The following is a 25720-nucleotide window of genomic DNA, read 5'->3' as shown; positions in this document are numbered from 1 at the left end:
AAAGTAAGATTTATTTTTCTTGAGAGCTACATCTAAAGGCAAACATTTTTTTTTTTTTTGTCAGCTATTAATTATTAACAAAAGAAAACTGAGTTTAGGAAGCTGCTATTTCTGTTGCTTCTACTTTATCCCTCTGGAGCACCCCTCTAAATACCTTCACTCCAAGCATTAGAAAATGCAAAGATGTAAATCGTAGCCATTGTCCAAGGGATTTGAAGAACTCTCTAGAAACTTGGGCTGAGGATCATAAAAACAGGAATAAACAACTGCGCTAAGAAATAAAAGAGAAATATTACACATAAAAGAGAACAGATGCCATTATCTTTTAGACCTGATGAACCAACTAAAAGCAACATCAGTTTATTTATCCATGACAGGATAATATATTCTGGTTAACAACAAAACAAAACTCTGAAGCACTGACAAGTTTAGGAGCTATGCCTCAGCATGTCCAAATACTCTCTATCAGCTGCTTTCTCAGAAAAGCTCATAAAGGCTATGGAGGCACCACTGGGTGATCATTTCTAGTTGGTGTAGTGGTGGCACTGATGTCACAATGTCGTCTTACTCCCATGACACTCCTTTTGCTCTCAGTCTGTGCCTTGTGCCAGAAAGTTCAGAGGACAAAAGGAACAGGGACACGATTCTAACAAAAAGAAACAGGATCAAGCGGGCAAAGGAAATGCAAAAATGGCTGGGCTGCTTTACTGAAGATGGGTACATGAGGAATGGAGGGTGACAGTTGTTGGTGTACAGGTCCTTAAAGTTACACATTTGTCATTTTGATTTGAGTGATTCTGAGAGAGAATGCCAAAGTGCAACACCAAGAGCAGCAGTGTAGGACATTATTAAGGCTGTGCTAATAGAGAAGACATGCAATCAGAATTTTTTCTTTTTTTCAACAGATTCCTGACAGAGAAATTACTGCTGTAATTTCATTTTTTTCTTAGTCTGTATTCCAGGTGTAGATTACTGTGTAAATGAGGTTGTTTTAACTTCTTTGAGTATGACCCCTATATTTCTTTAAAATTAAACAAAAACAAAACCCCAAACCAAACAGTTCTGAAAAAAATGCAAAGACCTTATCAGTTTGCAAAACTTTAGCTTCCTTTCAAACATTAATTACTCACTGCTACAGATGTGCAGGCAGTAAGAGATAACAAACAATTATAACTGATTCAGCATGTATGCCAAGGTAGTTCTCTTGAGGCTTGATGGTTTATTGTTTTCTACTGTCACTGTAGATCAAACTGTCTTCCACAGCATGAGAGACATTACATGCGGAGAACAGATCATATGAGTTACTGTCTTGTAGGACTATTCCCTACCATAAACAACTAAAGTCACATAAGAAATAAATCAAGGGAGATTTCTATACATGCACACAATTGCACAAAATTTCTGGCTGAGAACATGCTTATCGAATTATCTCCAAATTGAAGCTCTATCCACAGATTAACAATCACTCAAACCCTAAATAGCCACAAAGCATGATCATACTCATTACCTATACTGAACCAAAAAAAAATCAGCAACTACCACAATAACATTGACCCAAGAGCTTATCATAAGGTGCCGAGACCCCAGCATACTGCCACCATCTGGACATACATTCCCTGGAAGAGGGAACAGTAGTTCCTGGACAGCTGTACCAACATTGTTTCCTTCCTACACAACCGCTTAGCTGCAGCTGTACCGTATCCACCAGCTCACCTGTTTGAGAAAGGCAAATGCTTCAGGCTGAGCACAAGCACAAGTGTGTGAAGGCAAGCACATGAAGGATGGGAAAACAGGAATGAGGGTGAACAGCAGGATAGGGGCATGAGACAGAGGTATAGGAAAAGCAGTGATATGCAAGAAAGAAGCTAACTGATGTTTGAGCTGCACACTCCAGAAAGGCAGTCGATCCTCAATTACCTACAGATGATTTAACCTCAATTCTGGATTAAATACAACGTGAGGCAGAGGCACTACAGCCGATTCCATAAAGAGCTAGCTTAGGCAGGTAGACTTAACTAATGCACGCAGAGCACTGTGTGAACACAGTTGTGTAATTTCTGGGGCCAGCTCAGCAGTACGGCACCTTTCAGGAACAGCCTGAGTTGATGAGACCTGATGAGTCTCAACTGACTGAATGCAGAACCACTTACCTGGTCCTGCATCTGCTCCCCAGCTTTATCTCATTTAAAACAACTGCAATGAGCTTATCTGTAATCAAGGCACCTCCTCAATATTGTGGTATTAGTAGCATCTGTGTATGTACATGTGCGCATGAAAGAGAAAGAAGTCAGAATCAAGTCTTCATTGTTGCATATTCCATATATTTTTTTTAAAAAAGGCACAGCAATTGTGGACCAACTTCATGGAGCATCCTGAGGATGCCTGTACTAACTGTCCATAATTTAATCTTGCATGGATTTCCTACTATTCCTATTGGAAGGATATTTTCAAATACTTGTTCACTATTTCAACCTCTAAGTCACTGATTAGTGAGGCTATTACTTATAGCTCGCTGTCACCAATCCTTCTAGCTACCTGATGATTTTTTTGTTATTGTTCTTCCCTACATCTTCTACAAGAAAAATAAAAACATAATACGTATCTGTATGTGTATATGTATACACATATGCTTACACACATACATATACCTAATAGGTTTCAAACCTATTGCTCATTTTTCTTCTGCAACATTATAGAAGATGGAGATTATTTTTGCAGATGCTTTGAAGTTTGTAATCTTATATTGTCGCCACATTTTTCCCAAATAGAAAAAAAAAACAGTCACTCAAACTTTTGAAGTGATAGTCTGAAAAAAAGTTTGTTCTAGCACTAATCCTTATGTTAACAGCTTCAAGGCAGGTCTCTGTGTGAAAGACAATAAACAAACAACTCTAATTTTGTTGTTGGCATGACACCGTACTTATCTAGCTCAATATGAATTGTGATGTGACAACTCATAAATTTCAGCTATAATACTTGGGAACTTGCTCAAGCAATCACATGGGCATTAACAGTTATATTTGAGAACCTGCAATGGATAAATATAATTCATTTCTGAAAGGGGAATAGAAAGCTATCCAGGAAATTTTAAGTGAATTTGTCTGAGCTCAGTTCTGGAACATATGATTAAACAATCTGTGAGCAGGGAAAAAAATAATAAGTACCAGCCAACCATTTATCAAGAGTTAATAATAACCAGTCAACTGAACTGCCTTTCATGTGGAGCTGTAAGATTTACCAGTAGTGGACAATAGGTAAAAGTTGTGTCCCATGCCCTTAGCAAGGCTTCTGATACTGCCCACGTGATATTACCACAAACATGCTAGGAAATTTTGATTTAAATGGAAATTAGACTGATGGGAAAACATAACTTAAAGGTACTATGTGGGAAGGCAACATCAAGTGAAGCCACATACAGATTTGTACTATGTGTAATATTAATTTTCATTGATTGCTTGTTGTTGATAGAATAGAAGATAGATTTATTACATTCACAATGATGCAAACCGAACCAGCAGCAAGCACTTGAGAAGAGGAACACAATTCAAAGTTGTCTCAAAAAACCTGAGAATACAATTCAATAAATGCAAACCACTGAAATAACTACCTGAATAAACTGAATGAACATAGGAATGGGTTGTAAATTACTGGACAGATGGTCAGAAGTCTAGAAACAAGGACAGAAAATTTAAAAAGCAGGATTCATTTAGTCTAGAGAAGACTGAACTGAAGTATCAACCCTAAAATGTATGAGGCTATTGCTGAGAGTCAACTGTTTTCTATCCCCATTGTGGTGACATAGTTAGCTTAAATTGTAGCAGAGGATGTTAAGGTTGGAGACAAACATCTTTTGAACTGCAAGGATTGCAAAGCAGCGGGAAAAAAATTCTCCAAAACTACAAAAAAAAAAAAATTACTTAAAGAGCAGGTTAGACAGAAATTAGTCAGAAATTATTTAAGTCTAGTTGATCCTGCCTGAGGCAGAAATCTGGACTGTACAACCTTTCAAATCTCCTGCAAGCCTTATTTATTATACCTATCATTCCTTTGTGAAAAAAATAACTACAAAAACGGCATGGAGAATAACATAGAGCCCTATGCGAATTTACTGTGTCATTTTTCACAGAACTTTAAATGTTGGTTTGCATAAAAACATGATCATATGCATTTCCTATAGCTAACACATTTTCAACTTTGATTTTGATTACTTGATAACAATGAGGGGGAAAAAAAAAAGGGAGAATGAGAAACAGTACCTGCAGACTGACTAACTATAACAAGAACATTTACTAAATGATTTCTTCTCCTGCAGAGTTAGCTTACTGATATTGAAATTGGTGCTTCCGTCATTGCAGTTTCTTTGTTTGTATTTTTTATGGAATGACAGTGCAAAATGGCAACATAGCAATTCTTTTTCTCTATTTTTAACTCTGCTGAAAACTGCTAGCCTCAATTTCTTTGCTAAGATATAAGGAGCTTTTTTTTTGTTTAACTGATGTATCAGGTTTCTCAGAAGTTTGGTGGCAGAATGATAGCTAGGTGTGCACTGTAATATATGGATACAAAATATACAGGAAAGGAAGACTATGTGGGTGTTGGGATACTATTCTATATTAAAAGTACTTAAAATCAAAACTGGATTAATTACCTAATCTGAATAATTAACCTAGAATTTATATTCCAGGTCTGAAGAATATGATGAGTCTGTAATCAGGAGTAACATGAGCTGCCTATGAAGAGAGAGATCAGAGAGGCTGTGATGGCAGAAGATGTGACCATAATGCAAGGCTTCAGTCATACTGCTCTAGCATTGTGATCCTGAAACTGGGCTCTCAGTTCGGAGCAACTGCTAGTCTATATGCCTACCTTTCCCATATAGCAGAGGTTGGTAAAACCACTCTGAGCTAAAAAATTAACAAAATGTGTTATTTGCTTGGAAAGAGTTGCTGCAGCTTTTGTTAAAGGGAGTCCTGCACTTTAAAGAAGTCAACAAGCATGCAGAGAAGGAACATTTGGTTGAGGTAGGATATAAATATATAAAATATTTTTATAAAGTCCCTCAGAAAAGAATTTTAAGAAACTTGGCAACATTACAGAAAAAAAAAAAAGGTTCTCTCCTGAATGTATATTTGGTTGAAAGACAGAAAAGACTGGGTAGGAAAATGCTGCATTCTTGTTGTGGAAACTGGTTTAGAACAGATAAAAGAAATTATTGCTTTTCATAGCAGGTAATGAGTATCTAGAGCTTGCTGCCACAGGAGGTTCTGAGGGCCAAGAGAATCAGCAGTTTCAGAGAGGGATTAGACAACTTCATGGATAATGGGCTGAAAAATAAATGCTACAAGGAACAGGCAGTAATGTGTCCCAATATCCCAAATCCAACAGCTATGGATGCTAGGGTTGGAGGCAGGATGAGGGGAACAGTTTGCAGAAAGCAGCCGGGCTGTGCGCTCTTCCTGCCCAACCTGTCCTAACGTCACCACCAGAGACACTTTGCTGGGCTAGACAGAACACTGGTTTGACCCAGTAAGGCATTTCTTATGCTCTAAAGTGTGGTGAGACCCATTTTTAGTCCCAATTATGAACCTAGTTATTCTTTTATTTGTTGTAGGTCTATAAAATACCAATCCTGCAACCTAAACCGCTGAGAGATGTCTGGCAAATACAGAGTAATGTGAGACCAAAAGGATTTGTTAAGAGCAATGTTGTCCTCACCCAAATTCGTGCCAAATCCTATGCAAGATGTTTCATTCTTTTTCTAAATTAGGGAAATCTGTAGTGTTATAAATAGATCCTCTTTCAGTAGTAAACAGGAAAAGGGTTTGATTTGTTACTGTGTTGGCATAATACATTATTTACGTTACTAATACATAATATCTTTTCTAGCTGCTGCTAAGAGTCTCCAAACACTTGACTTTTTATCTAAATCAAGGAATTAAAAAAAATTAGTAAACATTATACATATTAAAATGCTTTCCATGTCTTCATCATATTTCAATTATTTAGTCATCACAATTTTCCATTGAAATGAGAAAGTCTGAAAAAGTTGACAAGGTTGAGGCAACGTGAACGGTTCATCTGAGAATCCAACTGCATCTACCTCCAGGGAATAGAAGGGTATAACTTCTCAGTGCCTGAACAGATTGCTCCCAACTGGAGCAAAGGGGAAACAGAGACCACGTCCTAACTCCTTGAATCATGTTGCAGCTGCAGCCCTTCTCAGGCAGCACAATACAAATCTGCTCCTCACTCAGGCAGTACAGCTCGAAAGATTACAACACAGATCAAAACGACTGAATATAATGATAGTGCATAAGACAAACTTCAAGATTTACAGATTTCATACACATTTCAAACTAGTAATAAGCTTGTAACAACTAAGTAAAGGCTGAAAAATAAGTAAGTCTTTTCACCTGAATTATGCAGGCTGCTTTAAAATGAGCTTTCTCATATTTATTCTCTCTAAATATTCAATACTACGTTTCTTAGAAGCAAAATATTACTTTCTTCCTGACGCACTCAAACAAAGAGGTCTGTTCTGGAGAAGACATGCACATCCTCTTATTAACCGACTTGTTATTCCTGTTCATCACTCCTGAATTGTGCAAAGAAGCCATTATCACTGAGTTACAGTCTACAAAATGCATGGAATAAAAACTAAGATGATTTGGATGGACACAAAACAACACATTATATCCACAGTGTATGTTGAGAGCTTTATTAAACAAAGTTGTAAAGAAAGTCACATATCTTCTTGGCTGTCATTTATCTATTTCCTATGGTCGATTACCTCTGCACAAGCCCAGGAGGTGTTTGCACGTAATAACATTTCACTCTTGATTAAATTTACACTGAGTGTTCCCCTCATATTATGCATACATATGATTTTGCATTTTACCGCCACTTAAAAAAACCCAAAACAAACGACTTGTGAACCCCATGAAATGCTTTGGGAAATGTACCTTATGACCAAAGTTTAAAAAGGACATTTTTAGTTCCCAGGGGTGCAAAGACTCAAGACTTAAGTTCAAGAAATCTTTCCGCAGTTCTTATTCCTGAAAGGGACATAATTATAATGCATTGTGCATCTTTGTTGTCATTTTGAAACTGTGCTCCAAAGTAGCCGTTGCAAGTAGATTAATGCCAAAACAGATAACAGTCTGCTCTTTGATGGCCAAATGGTTAAATGGTTTGGAAATCTGAGATAACATGTCTAGCATTTCAGTAGCAAGAAACATACAATCATTTTTGTTACGATCTGCCCCAATTTTGTGTCTAAGAATAAGACTTAAAAATGATTTTGTCATTGCTCAGTGAGACATGCCAGGAATTTGTTTTGCAGCTGAAGTATGATCAAAACAAGTAAAGCATGTTGTTTTTTTTTTTTCTTTTCAATAGAATCACCAGTGTCTAAAAACTCATGTAGCAAATCTCCATAGTATATCAGTGACAAGAACTGAGAGGTATCAAAGGTAAACGAGAATACTGCAGTAAGGATGAAGAGGATAATAAAAATCTCGGCATTTGGGTGATAAAATTAAATGTATGATATATTAGATCTTATAATCCTACTTTTTCAGAGAAAGTGGGTATGCAAACCAGCAAAATTTCAAGTACGTTCTGAATGAATATATTTTGTTTCCTCTTTGTACCTATTATGGTCAGCAGCATACAATCAGTAAAAGCAGACCAAAAATATATGGGAACACGTTCCCCCCCCCGTCCGCGGTCCTGTAAAATGCTGTAAACACACAATTTTGATATATACAATATTTATTTCTTTTTTGATCTTACCTCTTCCATCCCCTTATTAAAATTTAAAATAATAATTTAAAAAATCAATATTTTCACAAACAATTCCAAAATACTGAATTTTCTTTAAATTGTAAAAGGAAATTCAGTTACTATGCTTCAAAATGCTACTTAAATAAAGTTTGGGGGGGGGGGTTGGGTCATTATTTTTGAGCAACAGAGTTGTTTGCATTAATCCATACCAAAAATAAGAAAGAGAAGTTTAATCATTAAGGATTACTGTATTGAAAAAGGTGCAGTTTTTAACCTGGATCACTCCACACATTTCCTAGATTTCCTTATCAAAACAGAGGTGGATGGACATACACAAATGCCTGCATCTTTAAAAGATATGTAAAACCAATGAAATAATTTAACTGAGGGAGAAAACAAAATATTATCAAATATTAAAAAGTACACTGTAGTATTTCAGAAACTACTTATAACAGGGTACTGTCCTGAAAGTGGCATTAGAAGGGACAGAATTGTGACTGTTTTCATTAAATCTTACATTTCTCACTGAATTTCTCATTAAAAGTAGCTTTCCGCTTTGATGTGAACATTTCATTTTATCTAAAAGGGTTTTTTTAAAAAAAAAAAAATCTTATCAAATATAATAGAAAGAAATTGCTCTGAGAAAATGCTGTGTAGTTTTTCCTATCTTTTACTGTCTGAGCTTACTTTATTTCAGTGCAAACTGTAAAATACGAACTAAAAACTAGTTCCTAACATTTAACCTTTATGCTGCTTAACAGTTATTTCTGAATTATTTCAATAAATCTCTTCCCAATTAGATTTTTTCTTTCCCCAACCAGAATACTATCAGACAGACAGCAGGATGCTGCCCAGCAACAGTATGCCATGGACAACTCCTACAGGAACTGGAATCCTCTATGCTGTGTCACCTTCCTCACAGTGAATCCCTCACAGGGAAAATTCAAGGAAGTTTGGAAAACAAAGGAAAAAAAATACAGAAATGGATTGAAATGAATTCAGAATGTCTCCAAGGAGAAAAATCAGTAGCAAAACATTAAAAGGAAAAAACTCGTAATTTTCTGTTGAGTATTTTGAAAAAGCGCTTGTTTTCACATTATTTTTAACAATCCGTTACAATTCTTTTGATGTACAGGGAACTGAAAATGAGTCCTGCTGTTCACTCTTTTTCTTTCTGAGATACTACCAAAAAATAGTCTGCTATTTATACGGTTTTTGTGCTGGAAATGATAATTATAGTGAAAAAGTCTCATTATGCAATGGCAGTAGAAGGAGAAAAAGTTGAAAATGATAACCTAAATGGCTATTTAACCATCATTCAAAACAGGCTGAAGAATCATTTCTCCTGTATGTTGCTAGATAACATCCCTCAACATCAGTCCTCCAGCAAAACCTAACAATGATCATATAGCCCATGCACTTCAGAAACAGGCGTACAGTGAACAATGAAGTCGAGAGAACACATTTTCTGTGAATCCTACAGTGAAAAAAAAACAATTTTCTCATAAGAAAAGATGTATGCTTTGTATTCTGCACTAGGAGGTCTCCAAAGGCTGTCCTGTTAATTTAATTAAGATTTGTGATTTTAAGATTGTCTAATGAAAGAATTTCAAAGGAATTGGGTAATGAGCACCCAAGGAAATTAGAAGTCAGGTGCACAATTTCCTTAGATTCCACTGACAATTCTGGTTTATGTATAAATCATTCTAATGATTAGAAACATACAAAATTATTAAATGCATACAAAAATACTCATAATTAAACAAAACACATGAATTTTCACATTTACAAGAAATATTGGACAATAATTTAATTAAAAATAGAAACTAACATACAAAATGAACCAAATAACAGAACTGAAGTTTCAGCATGCAAGATTTTCCTTAATCTCAGCATATTTAGCTAGAAAATTTAAAAGAAAGATACTTGTTAGCCATCATTCTCAGAAGGCGAGTGATGTTTGACCTAAAAACTTCCGCAGCCTAGCAGGAGGAGAGGGAAGGGGGGAAGGGAAATTTACTGACATTAAATTTGCATCAACTAATCTAGATAAACATGAGAACATTTCTATCTTACAAATCTTACTCCCTCACTGAATTCTCACACTTCATCAATATGGACCTTTATACAGTTATGTCTTAAAGAAGACAAACTAACCATCTTGCAAACTTTTCCAATTCAACACTTACACTGTTCTTCCTACCCTTTACTCTCCACCTACATTTCATCCATCTTTCCTGTCTTCTCTTAACCATAGCCATAAGACCCGTGAGACGATTTCACTTACTTTTTCCCCAACTCAGAACAATCATCTAAGTCCTGATTGAAAACACTTATAAATATGCAACTTTTTCCACTCACACACACCTTTATCAGTATTATAATTTAAATGCACAAAACCCCACTAATTCTTTTCCTGTAAACCCTTCTGTCTCTAAATCAATCTTATCAACAATATCTGTTGTGGATTATTATTGCAGGTGTGTATAGCTCTGGAACAAGTAGTTTCGTGTAGGTAAGCAGAAGCGCTATTTTTAAGTTCATGACATCAGGCCCGACATGGTACAATACACCTTACAGTCATTGCTCAGAAAGGCCAGTTGGCTGTGCTCATTGCTAGTTCAGCTCCCACTGCCTCCAAAGCACTTCCCCCTGATTTGCACCAATCTGCATGTGAGATCCTCTTTAGTAAATTAGTTCTAAATTTACTAATTTGATTTCCTCTAAATTAGTCAGGGAATATTTACAAAATACAAGTGGCTGAGACAGTTGATTTTATTAACTGACTCACAGCACATTGATGCTAAGCTCTTAGAGCCACCATCTAGTACCCACAGATACCATTTGATTCCCTAGCATTATATTCTTGTTCTTTATCACAGGCTTTAACGACAGGTCTGGGGGGGAAAAACAAGCCCCACCCAAAACCACACTACCAGCAAACGAGCTAATAATTTTTATAGGTTCTGATGCACTGTTATTTCTTTGCAAAACACAATCACTTTGTCAGCGCTGAATCCCACATCTGAATGTCATTATAGGAATGTGCCAAATATACCAGTTTTCATCACAGAAATATTATGCCATATGGGCCACACATGAAGAGGTAGAAGGATTTATAGGAACAGTTAAAAATGCTATCAGTGCTGATCACGATGCACAGTAGGAATTTAAGACACACTGATAACATACCACAAAGGAAAATTGTCCCATTCATATGGTCAAACATATGTCAAAAGGTTGGACATTTACCCTGAGAGATCTAGTCCCACACCATGCCACCTTCAAAACTGTCTGTTCGAATAAATGATTCTGGGACATACGCAGTAAGACATCTCTGGTAACTCACAATAGCCCAAAAGACATCATTCTTCCCCACAAACAAAGAAATGCTTAAATTTACCTTCTGTTTATTATTTTTCTTTTACCTTCCTTACTTCTTGGTCAAAAACTGTAACAGATTTCTCTGAACAGGAAAGTGAAATAAAACAAGATCTGTGTGTTACCTCAGAAACATTTTTTCCAAAATATTAAAAAGATAAATATACTCTGATCTTATTTTCCAGAGAAACAAGGTGGCAAACTGCTCTGTTAAAACATAAAAAATGAGCCACTTTGAACATGAAAGTACAGATTTTTACTTTACTATTGGTAATCGTAGAACATTATTTTTCTGTGGTTTTGTTTTGGGCATTTGGGTTTTTTTTAATACAAAACTCAGACTAAAACTTGGAGCTCTGGTATTCACTCTGGTATTCAGGGGTGACAAAGGAGAAAAGTAAATGAGAGAGAGAAATCAGGCAGTTTCCCACTGTCCCAAAGGAGTAACATCACTGCCTTTGGTCGGGCCATCCAGGGGCTTATTTGTGCTAACCAATGGTGGGAACTGATTGTTGCACATTATAAGAAATCTACTTGGTTTGCAGGGTTATGTCAGGAATCTGATCGGGGGCAATCACAGAGTCGCTGCATTTCCCGCAAAATGTGCTGGTTCCGTCATACAGATATTTTGTTGTAGAAAACTGCCCCACCAGAAAGGTGGGCACAAGTCAGACCAAGTGTAGGTAGGTATCTATACCTGAGCTTGTCACTGAGCACATAGAGAGAGAAACAAGCCATTTCGGGAAGCAATTTCCTCACCTATTGTAGATCTCCACTTCAGAACCAGGCAAATTAAACTACAGATGTTCCAGTTTCTTTCTACTGAATTCAGAGATTAATTAGATGAGTCTTGGTCAAGTTGTTAATCAACTTATAATACTTGAATTTTAGGCAATTACGATCTCCTCAAAAATAAATCAGAGTGTATATACATACAGCTACAAAAACCTCAGTCATGATAAATATTTTTTTTACTCTTTATGCTTATAAAGAAAAAAAAATTATGTTCAGAAACCAATTACAATTATTTAAATGTTTTGATTGTGCTACTTTGATATTTTTCTTTTTTTAGGCCTAGACTTGTTTGGTTTTTTTTTTTTAATTTTCCTTATTTTCTCTTCTTAAGCAATTTCCAAATTCCTATCATGAACAAGGTCATATATGCAAGATACTGAAAAATTACAACTCTCAATTCTCTTGTTTTCCAGCATCCTTCCAGTGTTGATTCTACTACCTAACTACACTTCAATGGATTATTTTTTAAAAGGAAATCTACCTGAGATTATCATTGCACTGTAATAATCTTGATAAAAGAGCATTTATTAAAAATTTATGATCTGTTTTTAAGATTTGACATCAGCAAAAATCAGTAGTTATTAACAAATTAGCACTGCCCTTTTGGGATAGTTATACCATGCTCTTGCATAGTTATTTAAGCACACAAAAATGAACAGTAAACATTATATATTTTTCTTGTTCAATGGATCAGTTTAGCTCATATTTTGTCACCCTGAATGGTCTTCCTACCTTTTAACAACTATTTCTGATTGGAGGTTACAATATTCCCTCGAGAAAAAGATGGATAAGCATTATCTTTTCTTAAGCTGTACTGCTGTGAGCAGCATGTAACTGCAGCAACTGAGTTAACTTGCATATTAGTGGCTAATAGGACATTTTTTTCTTGAGCAAACAGAGAGTTGCAATATTTGAACTGCATGAACCCCAGTGTGAGGTCCATGTTTAACAATTCAGCTGGAGGATTTGACAAGTCCAGAAGCATGAAAAAGGAAGTTGGGAGCTGGCTGAGGTAACTAAACCTCTATGTACAAAACTCACATTTGGCTGCACAAAATCCTTCATACAAGCAGAACGCACATGAACATAAGGAGTGCTGTGGTGATAGGTTAAATTGATCTCTTAGCTCAGTAAGAGCAATGGCCCACAAAAGCAGCAAAATACAGTTCTGGAAATTGATTTGTTACCTTCCTTATTGTATCAGCTACCAACAGAGACAGATGAGAGGTTTGAGTAATGTGAAATGGCCCACATTTACTACAAAAACAATTTTCTTTTAATTAAGTCCTCCTTTAGCACTTGATTGTGTGAAGAGCTGAATTCTCTGGTTTGATTCAGAAAAATACTTTAATGTCTTTCTTGAAGAAAATATATAGTCTTATTGCTTTTAATGGTATTACTTTCATATTTCAAGCTCAATGTGTACTCAGCCATTTTCTAGGATTTCATTGCAGTGTGCAGTAACCTGAAGAATTAATATTCTGTCTATTTAAATAGTAAATTTGTTGTCTGCTAATATGAACGAGATTTTAATTTTGCAGTAAAGAAGGAGGAATTGTTTTCATATCAAACAAAACAAAAAATAAACATATAAACCCCTCCCCACCACCCTCCCTGACCAGTGAAAGAAAAAGAGAATTTAGAAACGCTAGAGTCTAGTGTTTCTTCCAAATGTTGTTCACCATTAACAAAGGACATCAGCTGTTAGAGGTGTTAGGCAAAATCAGACATTTTGTCCTCATCTTCTGCATTCAGTTCAGTGGAAACAAAAGCAGAATATATTGAAGAAGAGATGGCCCAAAGGGAGTCCAGGCAGCAGAAAACAAACTGGCCATGTTCCATGACAGTGAAGAAGGTGGGGCAAGTGAGTGAAGATCAGGCAAATTCAGAGCACAGTGTCCCTTTCTGAATCCCCCATAATACCAGCTTCCCAAGACATGAAATTCTCTCTTGCATTACTTCTCTCTCTCCCCAGAACCACAGGAACTTACTGTTCATTCATCTTAAATCTAGTGATAATGCATGCCTAGCGGTGGATCGTGTGAAGAAATAAATGTGTATAATGTTAGGGAACGGAAAAACATATTCAAGACCCCTGTACCCCGAAAACAAAAATGCCTTTATGCCTCTTATAGTGTTTTTATAAATTTTACCTTTCACTTTTAAGCAGCTCTACATAGTAGAAAATTTAAATATTTTGCAGGAGCATTAGCCAGTTAGATGTCTGCCTCCTGCTTACATTTGAGTAAACCACTTATTTGAGCAGTTTTGATTACTTCACATGAGTGTTATAAAACAACATACCCATGTAAATCAACAGAGAACTCTCCACATGAGCTTCTCTAAGTGCAAAAAAATATTACAGTATTCTTCTGGGAAAAGCGAAAAAAGGATTTCCAAGAATTTGGCTTTCTGCAATAGAGCTATGTCACTAGAAACTAGTTATTTTACACAGCTTAAAAAAGCTAGTAACATTTTTTTAAACAATCCCTTCATGAAAAAGGATGATAATGACACTGCTGGCTGCTCTGCCTCAAAAGGGAATTGTCCACCTGCTAGCAAATCCCTGGATCTATATTATTATTAAGCAGTGTTTATAGAACTATCAGAGTACCCTTGGCAGTAGGGCACATTTCAAAATGGTAGATTTTTTAGTTTAAATTCTGCGATCGTTTTCTTTTCCACATAAAAGAACTGTGTTTCAAGATCAGCTTCATTAGGAAGCTCTGCTGGGATTTGATGTTTTTATTTTCTTACAGAGGAAAACTTATTTCTCTAAGAAGACCTCCATCTCCTCACACATAAAAATGAGCAAATATACAATTGTTCCCCCTAGTTTTAATTTGCATTTTATGATTACAACTAGATTAGAATTTTATACATTGCATTATTATTTAGAAACAAGCTGCTTTTATATTTCCCACAATTTCTGAATAAAAAAAAAAAAAAGCCACTCTTAGCTTTTCTTGTTACTACTGCTAACAACGTAGATTAATATGGATACAAAAATACAGCGCCCTAAAACTTGTGCAACTGTCCTAAAAGAACCTCACTGTTACTTAGAACTAAATAATTTGTTGAAATTTTATCAGGACTGCTCCACCTTTTAAAGCAAATCACAGCTGAGGTGGGAGGGATGTAAAGGTGGCATAAAGCCATGCTTTCCTTCCTTTTAAGTGTGTTTCATTGAGAAGGTGTACAACACAGGATCTTGTTATTTGAGAATAGCATTCATATATAATCACAGAATAATTTAGGTCAGAAGGGACTTTTGGAGATCATCTTGCCCGATCTCCTGTTAACGTGGGGTTAAATTCAGTCTCACATCAGGTCAACACAGGGACCTGCCCAGTTTTGTATAGGATATCTCCAAGGATGACAGCCTGTTGCAATGTTTTGTTATGCTTATATGAACATCTTTTCTTCTAATATCAGAATTCCCTTTGCTGCCACTTGTGTCTGTTGCTACTTATGCTTTTACTGTGCACCTTTGAGAAGAGTCTGGCTGTATCTTCTGTACATCCCATCTAGTGGCTGTAGGCAGCAATAAGGTCCCTCCTGAGCTCTCTCCCAGGCTGAGCAAGCCCAACTCTCAGCCTCTGCCCATGTATCAAGTTCTCCAGCCCCGACCACCTTCGTGGCCCTGCCCTGGACTCCCTCCATGTCTTTCCTGCACATTGGGAAGCCCAAAACTAGACACAGAACTCCAGATGTAGCCTCACAAGATGTTGCTTAGAGGGGAATTATCACTTCCCTCAACACACTGCGTAGGGTCTTACTAAATGCAGCGCAGCTTCTAGTCAGGCTTTTTTGCTGCCTGGGCAAACATAGAACTCATGAAGGTTTAAGCAATTTTTACACTTTCTAGTACAGCAGGATTTCCCCGTGGTCCACACTGTGGGCAGCACATAGCTTTAAACAGTCTTTTCATACCCACGGTATGTTTGTAGAGGGCCCAATGCACCAGGTCTCCGAGTTGCACACACTAGTGGAATGCAAACACACACAGTGAAAGGCTGATTTGGATAAAAGCTTAGGTCAGGTAAGGTCCAGTGTTGATGGAATAAGTCATTTATACTTATAAGATAGGTCAGACTTAGAAATACAGAAAAATACATTTGCTGTTGAAAAATGCAACCCTAGTGAAAAGTGCATACTTTTAATACTCAACATATAAATGCAAATTAAAATGAATTCCTACATTTTTGTCCTTTCCCTGCTGTACCTAACAGGATGTCAGTTGCACTAATCATGATAATTCATCTTTTTGTGGAAGCTTATTTGACAGGAATTGGAAAAAATAAATCAAATTATTTCACAATAAGCCAATAAAAGCAAACAGAAGAAAGTTATATTTAGGCATAACCGTAGTATTAAGTATTTTTTATTTGGATGATGACTTACAGCCTGACTGAAAACTAATGGAAAAATGATGAAGGTATCTCTTTTACTTCAATGAGTTTAGAATCAGATCCTTAGGGGTAAATTTTTTGTGCACTCCTAGTGATTAACATTTTAGAGAAATAAGGAAATGGCTGTTAATCACTCTCCAAAAGACAGTGTTTAGACAGCTTTTTTATTGTTACAGAAAACAAATATACACTCTAACATACTGTAATGAGCTGGCCCAGCTATTTTAAAATATCATCTGTCTTTATGTGCAATAAAGTGTTAAAAAAAGATTCTCCTGACACACGTTCTATACCCCTTGAGGTCTAATTTTCAGATTAATAGGTTGGATTTTTTTCTTTTTTTCCTCCCCCTTCCCTTTAAAGACTCAGATTTCCAGGCCCTCTAGAGTATTCTGCTGCTTTTTCTACCCTTTAAGAATAAGCTTAAAGGCTGACACTTTTTTTTTCCTCTATTCTACAAAAAAAGCTAAAATCTTTCAGCATCCAAACCTTGTAGCTCTTTTTCTAATATATTTAGAAATCTGTTCATTTATTAGTTTTTTTTATTCACTTCAAAACCTGAAACCAACCTTCCAGTACTTCTCATAAATTAGAATTCATTTTAAAAGTCTAACAGCATGACACAGTATAAAATAAGAAGTCCGCTAGACATCCCATGTTAAATAGAATAACAATAACACTCTGAAATAGACATTAAAAAAAAAAAAAAGTAGTCTCTGAGTGAATATATCCTATGGTGAAATTCATAGAGGTATAGCGGGTTTTGCACACCATTTAAGCCATAAAGTCATGTGTAGGGTTCTGCTATCAAAGGAGGTGCACAAAAATGCCAATGAACCCTCCAACATGCTGCAGAATCGGTTTCAACTCCAGCCTTCCTTTGGGAGCTAGTTGATCCTGGTCCAACAGTGCCCCAGGAAATGTCTGCAGCTGTGTGTTCATATGGAAATAGAAGATCCTAGAGAATGTGAAGCTTTGAAAACAACCCTCAAAGCAGCATCACAGCACAGAGAGAGGGATGGGGCAAATATGCTCCTGAAGATTGATTCGGAAAGTGTGAATGTCAGCTCCCACCTTACTGGCCCCATACTTGGATTCTGGACTAGCAAACTCTTCCCTTTAAGCATATCAGAATATTAAACTGAAAACGTTCAGCTCCAAGTGTAAAATCTTCAGTGATGTTCTTTAACAGTATGTTATCCGAAGATGTGCTACATGGGCCTTTTCGTGTGTATGTCACTAATATGAAACTTCTTCACATCTCTGTGGAACTTGAAGTACACTGTCCAAAAGGTCAAGGACTTCACCTTACCTATAGCTTACACTTCTGATGTAAACTATATGGACAGACACAAATGTCTGTGGCTGTAACTACTAGTTTTTATTCAATATGGTCAACACTGATTCATACTGCTTCATACAAAACTACAAATTTTAATTTCGCAATTACTGTGGCTTGTGTAAGAACGGGATATCAATCTAGAAAACTGTAATTTTATTTCCACAAAAAAAAAAATGTTGGAGAACAGTTTGGACAGAGAGCTTGCCATACTTCTGATCTATCAGAATATTAATTAAAAGGTTGCATAAGAAAATGCATGTGTAATTATAAAGTTGTATACTAAATTGCATGGTACGTAACCATGGGAAAGTATAGGTAAAAAATCCTCAAACAAAGGGAATGTCAGTTAAGCCCACTCTTTCATCTGGAGTCTATTAATTGCACGGTTTATAAACCAATATTTTTCCTTAACAGTTATTTTACTATCATCAGCTGCAGAAGATCCTCAGCTATTGGAAAATCAATTCAGTAATTAATAGTGAAAACAAACTCTTGATTCCAATTTTGTTTACTTCTCTAACTGACAGAAGATCAAACCTACTTTTTAAATAGTGACAAATTAATTGAGTAGAAATACATTACCAGAATCTTTTTGGATGACTACTTTAGGATGACACAAATCATTGCCTAAAAGTATCTTTTCCTCTTCTTTACTTAAAAGTCTCAGTAACTAGCTTGGTTGTAGGCCTCGTTTTACATAAATACTTTTTTCAGTTTAATCTTCTCACTGTACCTAACAGTGCAGACTCAACCTATACTCTTAGAATCAATGAGTAAAAGTAGGCACCAAAAATTGTTTGTAGTCAAATCCATTAGTAATATTACTATTATTATAATACTTTTTACCAAGTAAAATCTATTTTCATCCAATACAACTGAAAGTCATGTTTTCAGTAACATATGTTACAAAAATTTTGGATGGACAGCATGCCTTGGCAAAATCCATGAACAGAATTCGAAATTTAAGGAGATTATAGTACTTGATGTCTTTGAATGACATTGTTTATTATCTTCAAGCTTTGCACAGCCACCATGGTTCAGTGCTTTTAGTAGAAACCTGTTCCTGCTGCAAACCTTTCTCAAAATACTATGATGCCAAAGCAGAGTTTCTGAGTAAAGGCTTGTTGGCATCTTAAGTAAAAAGGTTTTCATTTTTCCATAATGTAATGTAGCAAAATGTAGTTTATCATCCCGTTCTTCTGTCCACAATTTTGTCTTTTATGAAGAATCTCCACCTGACCTTCAAATACAAAACATCTTGATTGTTTTGAAGTAAGGACAGTGAAATGAAGCAACAGTGTAAAATATATTCTGTCATGTCCCTCAGCTACTTACATCTTGGCCTATTATATATTCTCAGTATTTCCCATGAACTTCATTCACAGATTAAGGTTGTCTAAAGAAACAACATGTGAGTCATTTGACAGAAAGATTAACTATAGATGCTTGAAATGAACAACCATTATGCTACTCTTTTACGCTGCACCTTTTACTATGTAGTATGGGCACCACTGAAGAGAATTTAAGTTACATTGTTTCTTTCATTAAAGGCAAGCTGCTACTAAAACAAACCTTTTTTAGAATAGCTGTCTTCTTTGTTTTGTTTTGTTCCATAATTAACCTTTGTACATGCTATTCACACAAGAGTACCAATTCACTGTGATCACCTCCAAGCAAAGTTCGAGTAGGGGCTAATGATGTCTTAAACTTTTATGGAGGAAAAACATGGCAGAGTTAGTGGCTGTGATCTTGTGACATGATCAGATTGAAATTAACTTAACCAAAATGCCCTCAGAGACTTGGCTTTAACATTACGTGCTGCAGTGAAAGAAAGAACAACTTAAGGTTTTATTCTTACCTGGGTGATTTAGAAAATGTCCCGTTACATACATTGCTAGGATATGGGATTTCTTTGCTTTTAAAATGTTTGCTTTGACATTTCCATTTCCTATTAGAAATGTGGCTCTTTGTTTTGAAAGAAATATGAAATGGAAACAAAACCTCAAAACAGTAAGAGCTCGGTAGCACGCCAATGGGACTAGCAGTTTGAAGTATCCTAAATTCTGGGTGAGCAACTAGGGATGCATTATAATGAAACATATTTCATGGAGCATGTATCTTTAGGATGATGAATTTTTATAAGGGAAGTATTTGGCTGTGTTAAAATGGTATTTTACACCTAACATTGAAAAACTGATTATAAAAAAAAAAGTCAATCTACTAAGACAGAAAGTTCATTAAAGCTTACCGAGATCCCTGTAAAGGTGCAACAAACTCTCCAAAGAGAACACAGTGCAAAACTGTGACTTTCAATGACTTGAATCACAACCACAGAAGAGGTACGACTGTGACCTTTTACAGAATATACAGATCTGGGGAAGTAAGCACTACTTTTGGATTTCCAACTGAGATCATATCTGACCTGACTTTACACAATGGTCAAGTACCCACATGTCCAACATCATCAGCCCACATACTGCTGCAGACACTCTGCACATTAGAAAGCAGGTTGTTGGGGATTTTTTTTGAGAAAACTAAAATTCTTAGTCAGTTTTGAAAATTCTGTCTGATAAACTCACCTAATCATCCAGTGACAGATTTAAGAGCAGAATCAAAATTTTATTACATTCATTTCCATGTATTAAGTGATATTAAGATGATCACTAGAGAAGACGGAGCCGGTTAACAGAACTGCAGTCTATATTTAGACATTGATTCTTCCATTTCATCAGAGAATATATTAAATGTCACATTCTGTTGCACAGCCAATTAGAGAGGTAAGCACAACAACAACAAAAAAAAAGAGTTTTCCTGCTGTTTTTGTTACCAGCACAGCATGGGATCAAAAAAATAGAGACAGGGCTACCCAGCCAGGAACATAAGCGAGAGGAAGACTGCAATAGTTCTGGCTTAGCCAGCTAAAATATTTCAGCCTTGAGTTAAGATGAAATGCAGATATAAACCAATTCATTTTAAAACATGTATAACACCAATTGTAATTCTCAAGAGTTAATAATTTCATCTCATATTTAAGTAAAAGAGACCTACAGAAGGAAGCAAGCTATGGGTTTTGCCTGCCAGAATAATATGCTAAAATTAGGTATAAGTGAGAAAACCATATAATTCTGAACCAAGTGCTCGACAACATAAAATTTTAAAAACAAAACAATTCTGAAAAAGATGAAAAGATAATGTACAAATAAGTCTTCTTTGGCACTCAACCTTTTCAAGTGATATAACAACTCTTTTAATCCAGTGTCCTGTATAGGCGATACTGTAACTATCACCTGTTATTCAAATATACCCACACCATTTTAAAGAGATTTTAATTAATAAAACACTGTATAATTCTACACAGTATATATTGTGATCATTAATCAAGATGAAACAAATATCTTACAAATCTAGAAGGTAAAGCAAACCAACAGTCTTCAAAAATTGAGTTTAAACCACTAAAAAATGGGAAATATAAGAAAACAAGCAGAATGAATCCTATGAGACATCCACATATTCTAATGTAGATGTTCTTATAAAACTGCTTAGTATAAATACTAGGCAGAATATATCCATTGTTTCTCCCTCTCTTTTTAATTTAAGCAAAGAGAAAGAATAACATCTTCCCTACAATAAATCACTTTTGTTTTTTAGTAGGAAGAGGAGGAGGAGGAAGCAGAAGAGAATCTTATAACAGAGAGTCCTAAACTCAGTTTAGAACAGAACCAAATGGAAATTTAACACTGAAAAGTTTTGCACATGCAAGCCAAATCTTTTATATTGAGCAATGTTAAATCTAGAAGGCAGGTAATTACTTTCAAGGTGTATAATACCAAATTACTTTTATTGCTACTGAGTAGCTAAAGTTTAGCCTTTTTTTTTTTTTCCTTGCATATATATTTCTATATTCTTCTGCTTTCAATGATAAGTAACACTGATGCAGTTTTCTTAACACAACACTTGCATTAATGAGCTGTTCTTTTCTTTAAGACAACTGAGGAGCTTTTCATAACCCAACAGCAGCAGGACATAAGCCTCTCAAAGTTATTACAGAAGCAACACAAGAAAAGGTATGAAACAGGATATCTTTTCTGGTGGCAACCTGGAGCTTACTATGCAATTCCTTCTTTCTCATGAGGTTTATATTTCAACCATTGGCTTGCATATTCTTACAATACAATCAGCACAAGCAATAGAAAGATCAAGAGATCTGCCTTAAATACCAGAGAAATTATTAAATACTCTTCTTTTTTTTCCTCAATTAATTATCTTAACATTTAATCCAATAATTGTGTTTATGGGATAAAGTAGCATAAGTAACAACTGTATGTATTGCAGCCTATCGTCTCTCCTGTGTTCCTTGTTGAAATGATTTAATACAGAATAAAGATCATGAGGCTTTCAACTTGAAAAATTGGTATTTCTCATACCTTTTGTTTGATGATCATGTCGTTGATATCATCAAGGTCACCTACTATCACTCTCTGAGATTTTATGTCTCGATCCAGTCGAGAAAGCCAGTCAGTGAGTTCTGCCCATGCCTTATTGAAGTCAGCCAAGGCTGGAACCTCCAAAAGCACAGAAGATGGCATTTCTGGTTTGAAGGTGGTGGTTTCCTTGGTTACCCTGGTTTGTGTATCCACAGCAACAGTTTCACCAGAAGTTACTGAAAGAAAAAAAATGCTAAAATTACTGAATAAATGAACTATGATAAATGTTTATTTCAGTAACAGAATTTATGCAGTAGAAAGGGTAACACAGAAATAAGCTCTTTTCTTGACGTTATGTCTACTGGAAATATAAAAATTAAAACTAAAAGACTAGATTAATTCATTTTTCCACAGTATTTCTATTATAGTGTATGCTTAACATTCAGGATTGTTAGCAAAATCAAATTTCATCCTTAAAAGACCAGTGGGACCTAGTAACACTAGCGAAGATTTCAGTGTAGTAAGAACCACTCACTCAAGGTCACCAAACTAGAGAGTCATCTTCCAAAATCCAGTCGCATGGTCGGCTCTGTCGAGGCCAGAGGCAGATTGAAAAAAAAAGTTGGTTGCAATGTATCACAGCATGACCATGTATCTAGAAACAAATTTCTTCTATGGCCTCTAGTCACTCTGTAGCTGTGAATCTGTCTCACCAACAGTCTTCCTACTGTTACCACCAGGTATTTCCCATAGGGTCTGACCAATATGGGAGCTTACACAACAAGCCATTCAGCCTTGGCTGATTCTTGATTTTTCCTCCTCATAACTTGAAAATATTACGTGCTATATTTGGATATTTGTGAATTTTTTTCCTTCTGTTTGGAGAAAATGGACATATCTTCTCCTTTGTGTCCTTTCTTGCTCTATTAGCTGGGTTTTAAAGAACCTGTTCATTATTCTTTGCTTGGATTGAGGGAGTACCCAACACTGAAGCACGGTATCTTTCTCTGCAGTCAATAATGATGAGAGGTGCCACATATAGCTACCATTGGACAAAGGGACACGTAACATGTAATAATTCAGAATTTCAAGACTGATTTTTACTTCTTAATTTTTGTTCTTTACAAATAGATGGCTAAAAACTGTTGGGCTATTTTTGCCAAGATATTTGTTTGCGTTTTTCCTAGTCTCCTTACAGAGTAGAGAAAACCTGTTTCCTGCACTCTTACTGTGGGGTAGCTTGTCTTTAACAGGAAAAAAAAAACAACAACAAACCAACGCAAAACAGTGTCATACTATGCACAGTGAGGTGGTTTTTTTGCTTTCTAGTACTTCTGAGAGCCTGATGGTTTTCCCCATTGGCATTCATGCCATTTCAGCAAAGTCTGTCTGAAGTCTGAAAACTCAAGCAGCAGGTGAGGGTTCAACAGTTTGGCCATAAAACCACTTGAAAGATTAAAACAATCCGTAACATTAACTGATCTTGCCAAGGAATTTAGCAGCCATTTTTCACTAATGAGAAAGGTTTTGAGTTACTTCACTGGGGAATCAGTGACCCTCTTCAGCCTGACAGAAAGAGAAAAAACTGTGCACAAGCATCTAAATGACTGTCACTGTAAAAGCACCAAAAGATGCTGTCAGCATTAAAAATACAGTATGATTGCAAACAATTTACCAAATCAACTGACATATAAATTATTTATCTAGCCTGAATACATGGCAATATTATACCAAAAGTGACTCCTGCAAATGATCATTTTTAATGACATACACTGCAATTAAATATATTTATACAGTCATCCATATCATTATTGCATTTCTGAAGTGCAGTCTTCATATTTTTCCTTTCTCTACTTTAAAATCACATACCTCTGGATAACTATGAAGTAAATTAATTATTGTAAAAGGCTGTTCTAACACAGCAAGTTTTTAATTAAAATCACACAAAGAGATGAGAAAATGGATATATTTTTTCTGACATGCAAAGAGGTTTGTAAGGGTTTTTTGTAACATCACACTTTTTGCTATAACAAAGTATCTTGTACCATTAAAGATTAGCAGTTTTTAATGCCAAAAGCAAAACAGGTAACTCTAAGGGATCTCTACCTTTCACACTTTTACTTCATAGAATCATAGAATAATAGAATGGTTTAGGTTGGAAAGGACCTTGAAAATCATCAAGTTCCAATCCCCCTGCCATGGGTAGGGACCCCTCCCACTAGACCAGGTTGCCCAAGGCCACATCCAGCCTGGCCTTGAACACCTCCAGGGATGGGGCCTCAACAACCTCTCTGGGCAACCTGTTCCAGCGCCTTACCACCCTTAAAGTAAAAAACTTCTTCCTAATGTTTAATCTAAACCTGCCCCCTTCCAATTTATAGCCATCCCCCCCTTGTCCTGTCACTACATGCCCTAGTAAAAAGTGCTTCCCCAGCTCTCCTGTAGGCCCCCTTTAGGGACTGAAAGGCCGCAATAAGGTCTCCCCAGAGCCTTCTCTTCTCCAGGCTGAACAGCCCCAACTCTCTCAGCTTCTCCTCATAGGAGAGGTGCTCCAGCCCTCGGATCATCCTCGTGGCTCTCCTCTGGACATGCTCCAGCAGGTCCATGTCTTTCTTATGTTGAGGACTCCAGAGCTGGACGCAGTACTCCAGGTGGGGTCTCACAAGAGTGGAGTAGAGGGGCAGGATCACCTCCCTTGACCTGCTGGCCACACTTCTTTTGATGCAGCCCAGGGTGCGGTTGGCCTTCTGGGCTGCGATTGAACATGCTAAGCTTCTCATCAATCAGCACACCCAGGTCCTTCTTCTCAGGGCTGCTCTTCAGCCATTCCCCACCGAGCCTGTATTTGTGCTTGGGATTGCCCTGACCCAGATGCAGGACCTTGCACTTGCCCTTGTTGAACTGCATGAGGTTGGCTTGGGCCCACCTCTCCAGACTGTCCAGGTCCCTCTGGATGGCATCCCTCCCCTCCAGCGTGTCTACCTCACCAAACAGCTTGCTATCATTTGTTTATATTTTTGTTTTTATTTTTACACACAGATGTGAATCATTAATTATAATAATAATCCATACTCATCAAGTTGTCTTTCTGTTGAAATTACTCAAGATATTTTCTGCCCTATTCTATTTCTTTTTCTCTAAATTATGCAGATGAAGCAGAGATTAGCTCTACTCAGTACTGGTAAGGCCACACCTGGAATATTGTGTCCAGTTCTGGGCTCCCCAGTACAAGACAGCTACAGACATACTGGACAGAGGCCAGTGAAGGGCCGCAAAGATGATTAAGGGACTGAAGCAGCTCTCACAGGAGCAAAGTGAGAGAGGGCAGGGACTGTTTAGCCTAGAAAAGAGAAGACTCAGGGCGGATCTCATCAACGTGTATAAATACCGGAAGGGAGTCTGCAAAGAAAGTGGAGCCAGGCTCTTTCCAGTGGTGCCCTGTGACAAGACAACAGTCAATGGGCACAAACTGAAATGCAGGAGGTTCCCTCTGAATATCAGCAAAAACTTTTTGACTGTGAGGGTGACCAAGCCCTGGCACAGATTGCCCAAAGAGGTTGTGGAGTCTCCATCCTTGGAGA

At 36.6% G+C, this 25720-nt stretch overlaps 1 protein-coding gene across 1 annotated transcript in view; it reads right to left on the bottom strand.

Annotated features, from left to right (window-relative positions):
* The window catches only part of DMD (dystrophin), a 927929-nt gene that overhangs the window by 329522 nt on the left and 572687 nt on the right, over window positions 1-25720 (bottom strand). Inside the window, exon 50 of the mRNA XM_009883534.1 lies at window positions 22140-22375. Coding sequence (XP_009881836.1) covers window positions 22140-22375 — 236 coding nt within the window. The remainder of the gene's footprint in view (window positions 1-22139; window positions 22376-25720) is intronic.

This window comes from Charadrius vociferus, unplaced genomic scaffold (genome assembly GCF_000708025.1).
Source record: "Charadrius vociferus isolate BGI_N301 unplaced genomic scaffold, ASM70802v2 scaffold94, whole genome shotgun sequence".
NCBI lineage: Eukaryota > Metazoa > Chordata > Aves > Charadriiformes > Charadriidae > Charadrius > Charadrius vociferus.
The sequence above is the reverse complement of the archived record's forward strand: the minus strand, read 5'-3'. Positions and strand labels throughout refer to the sequence as shown.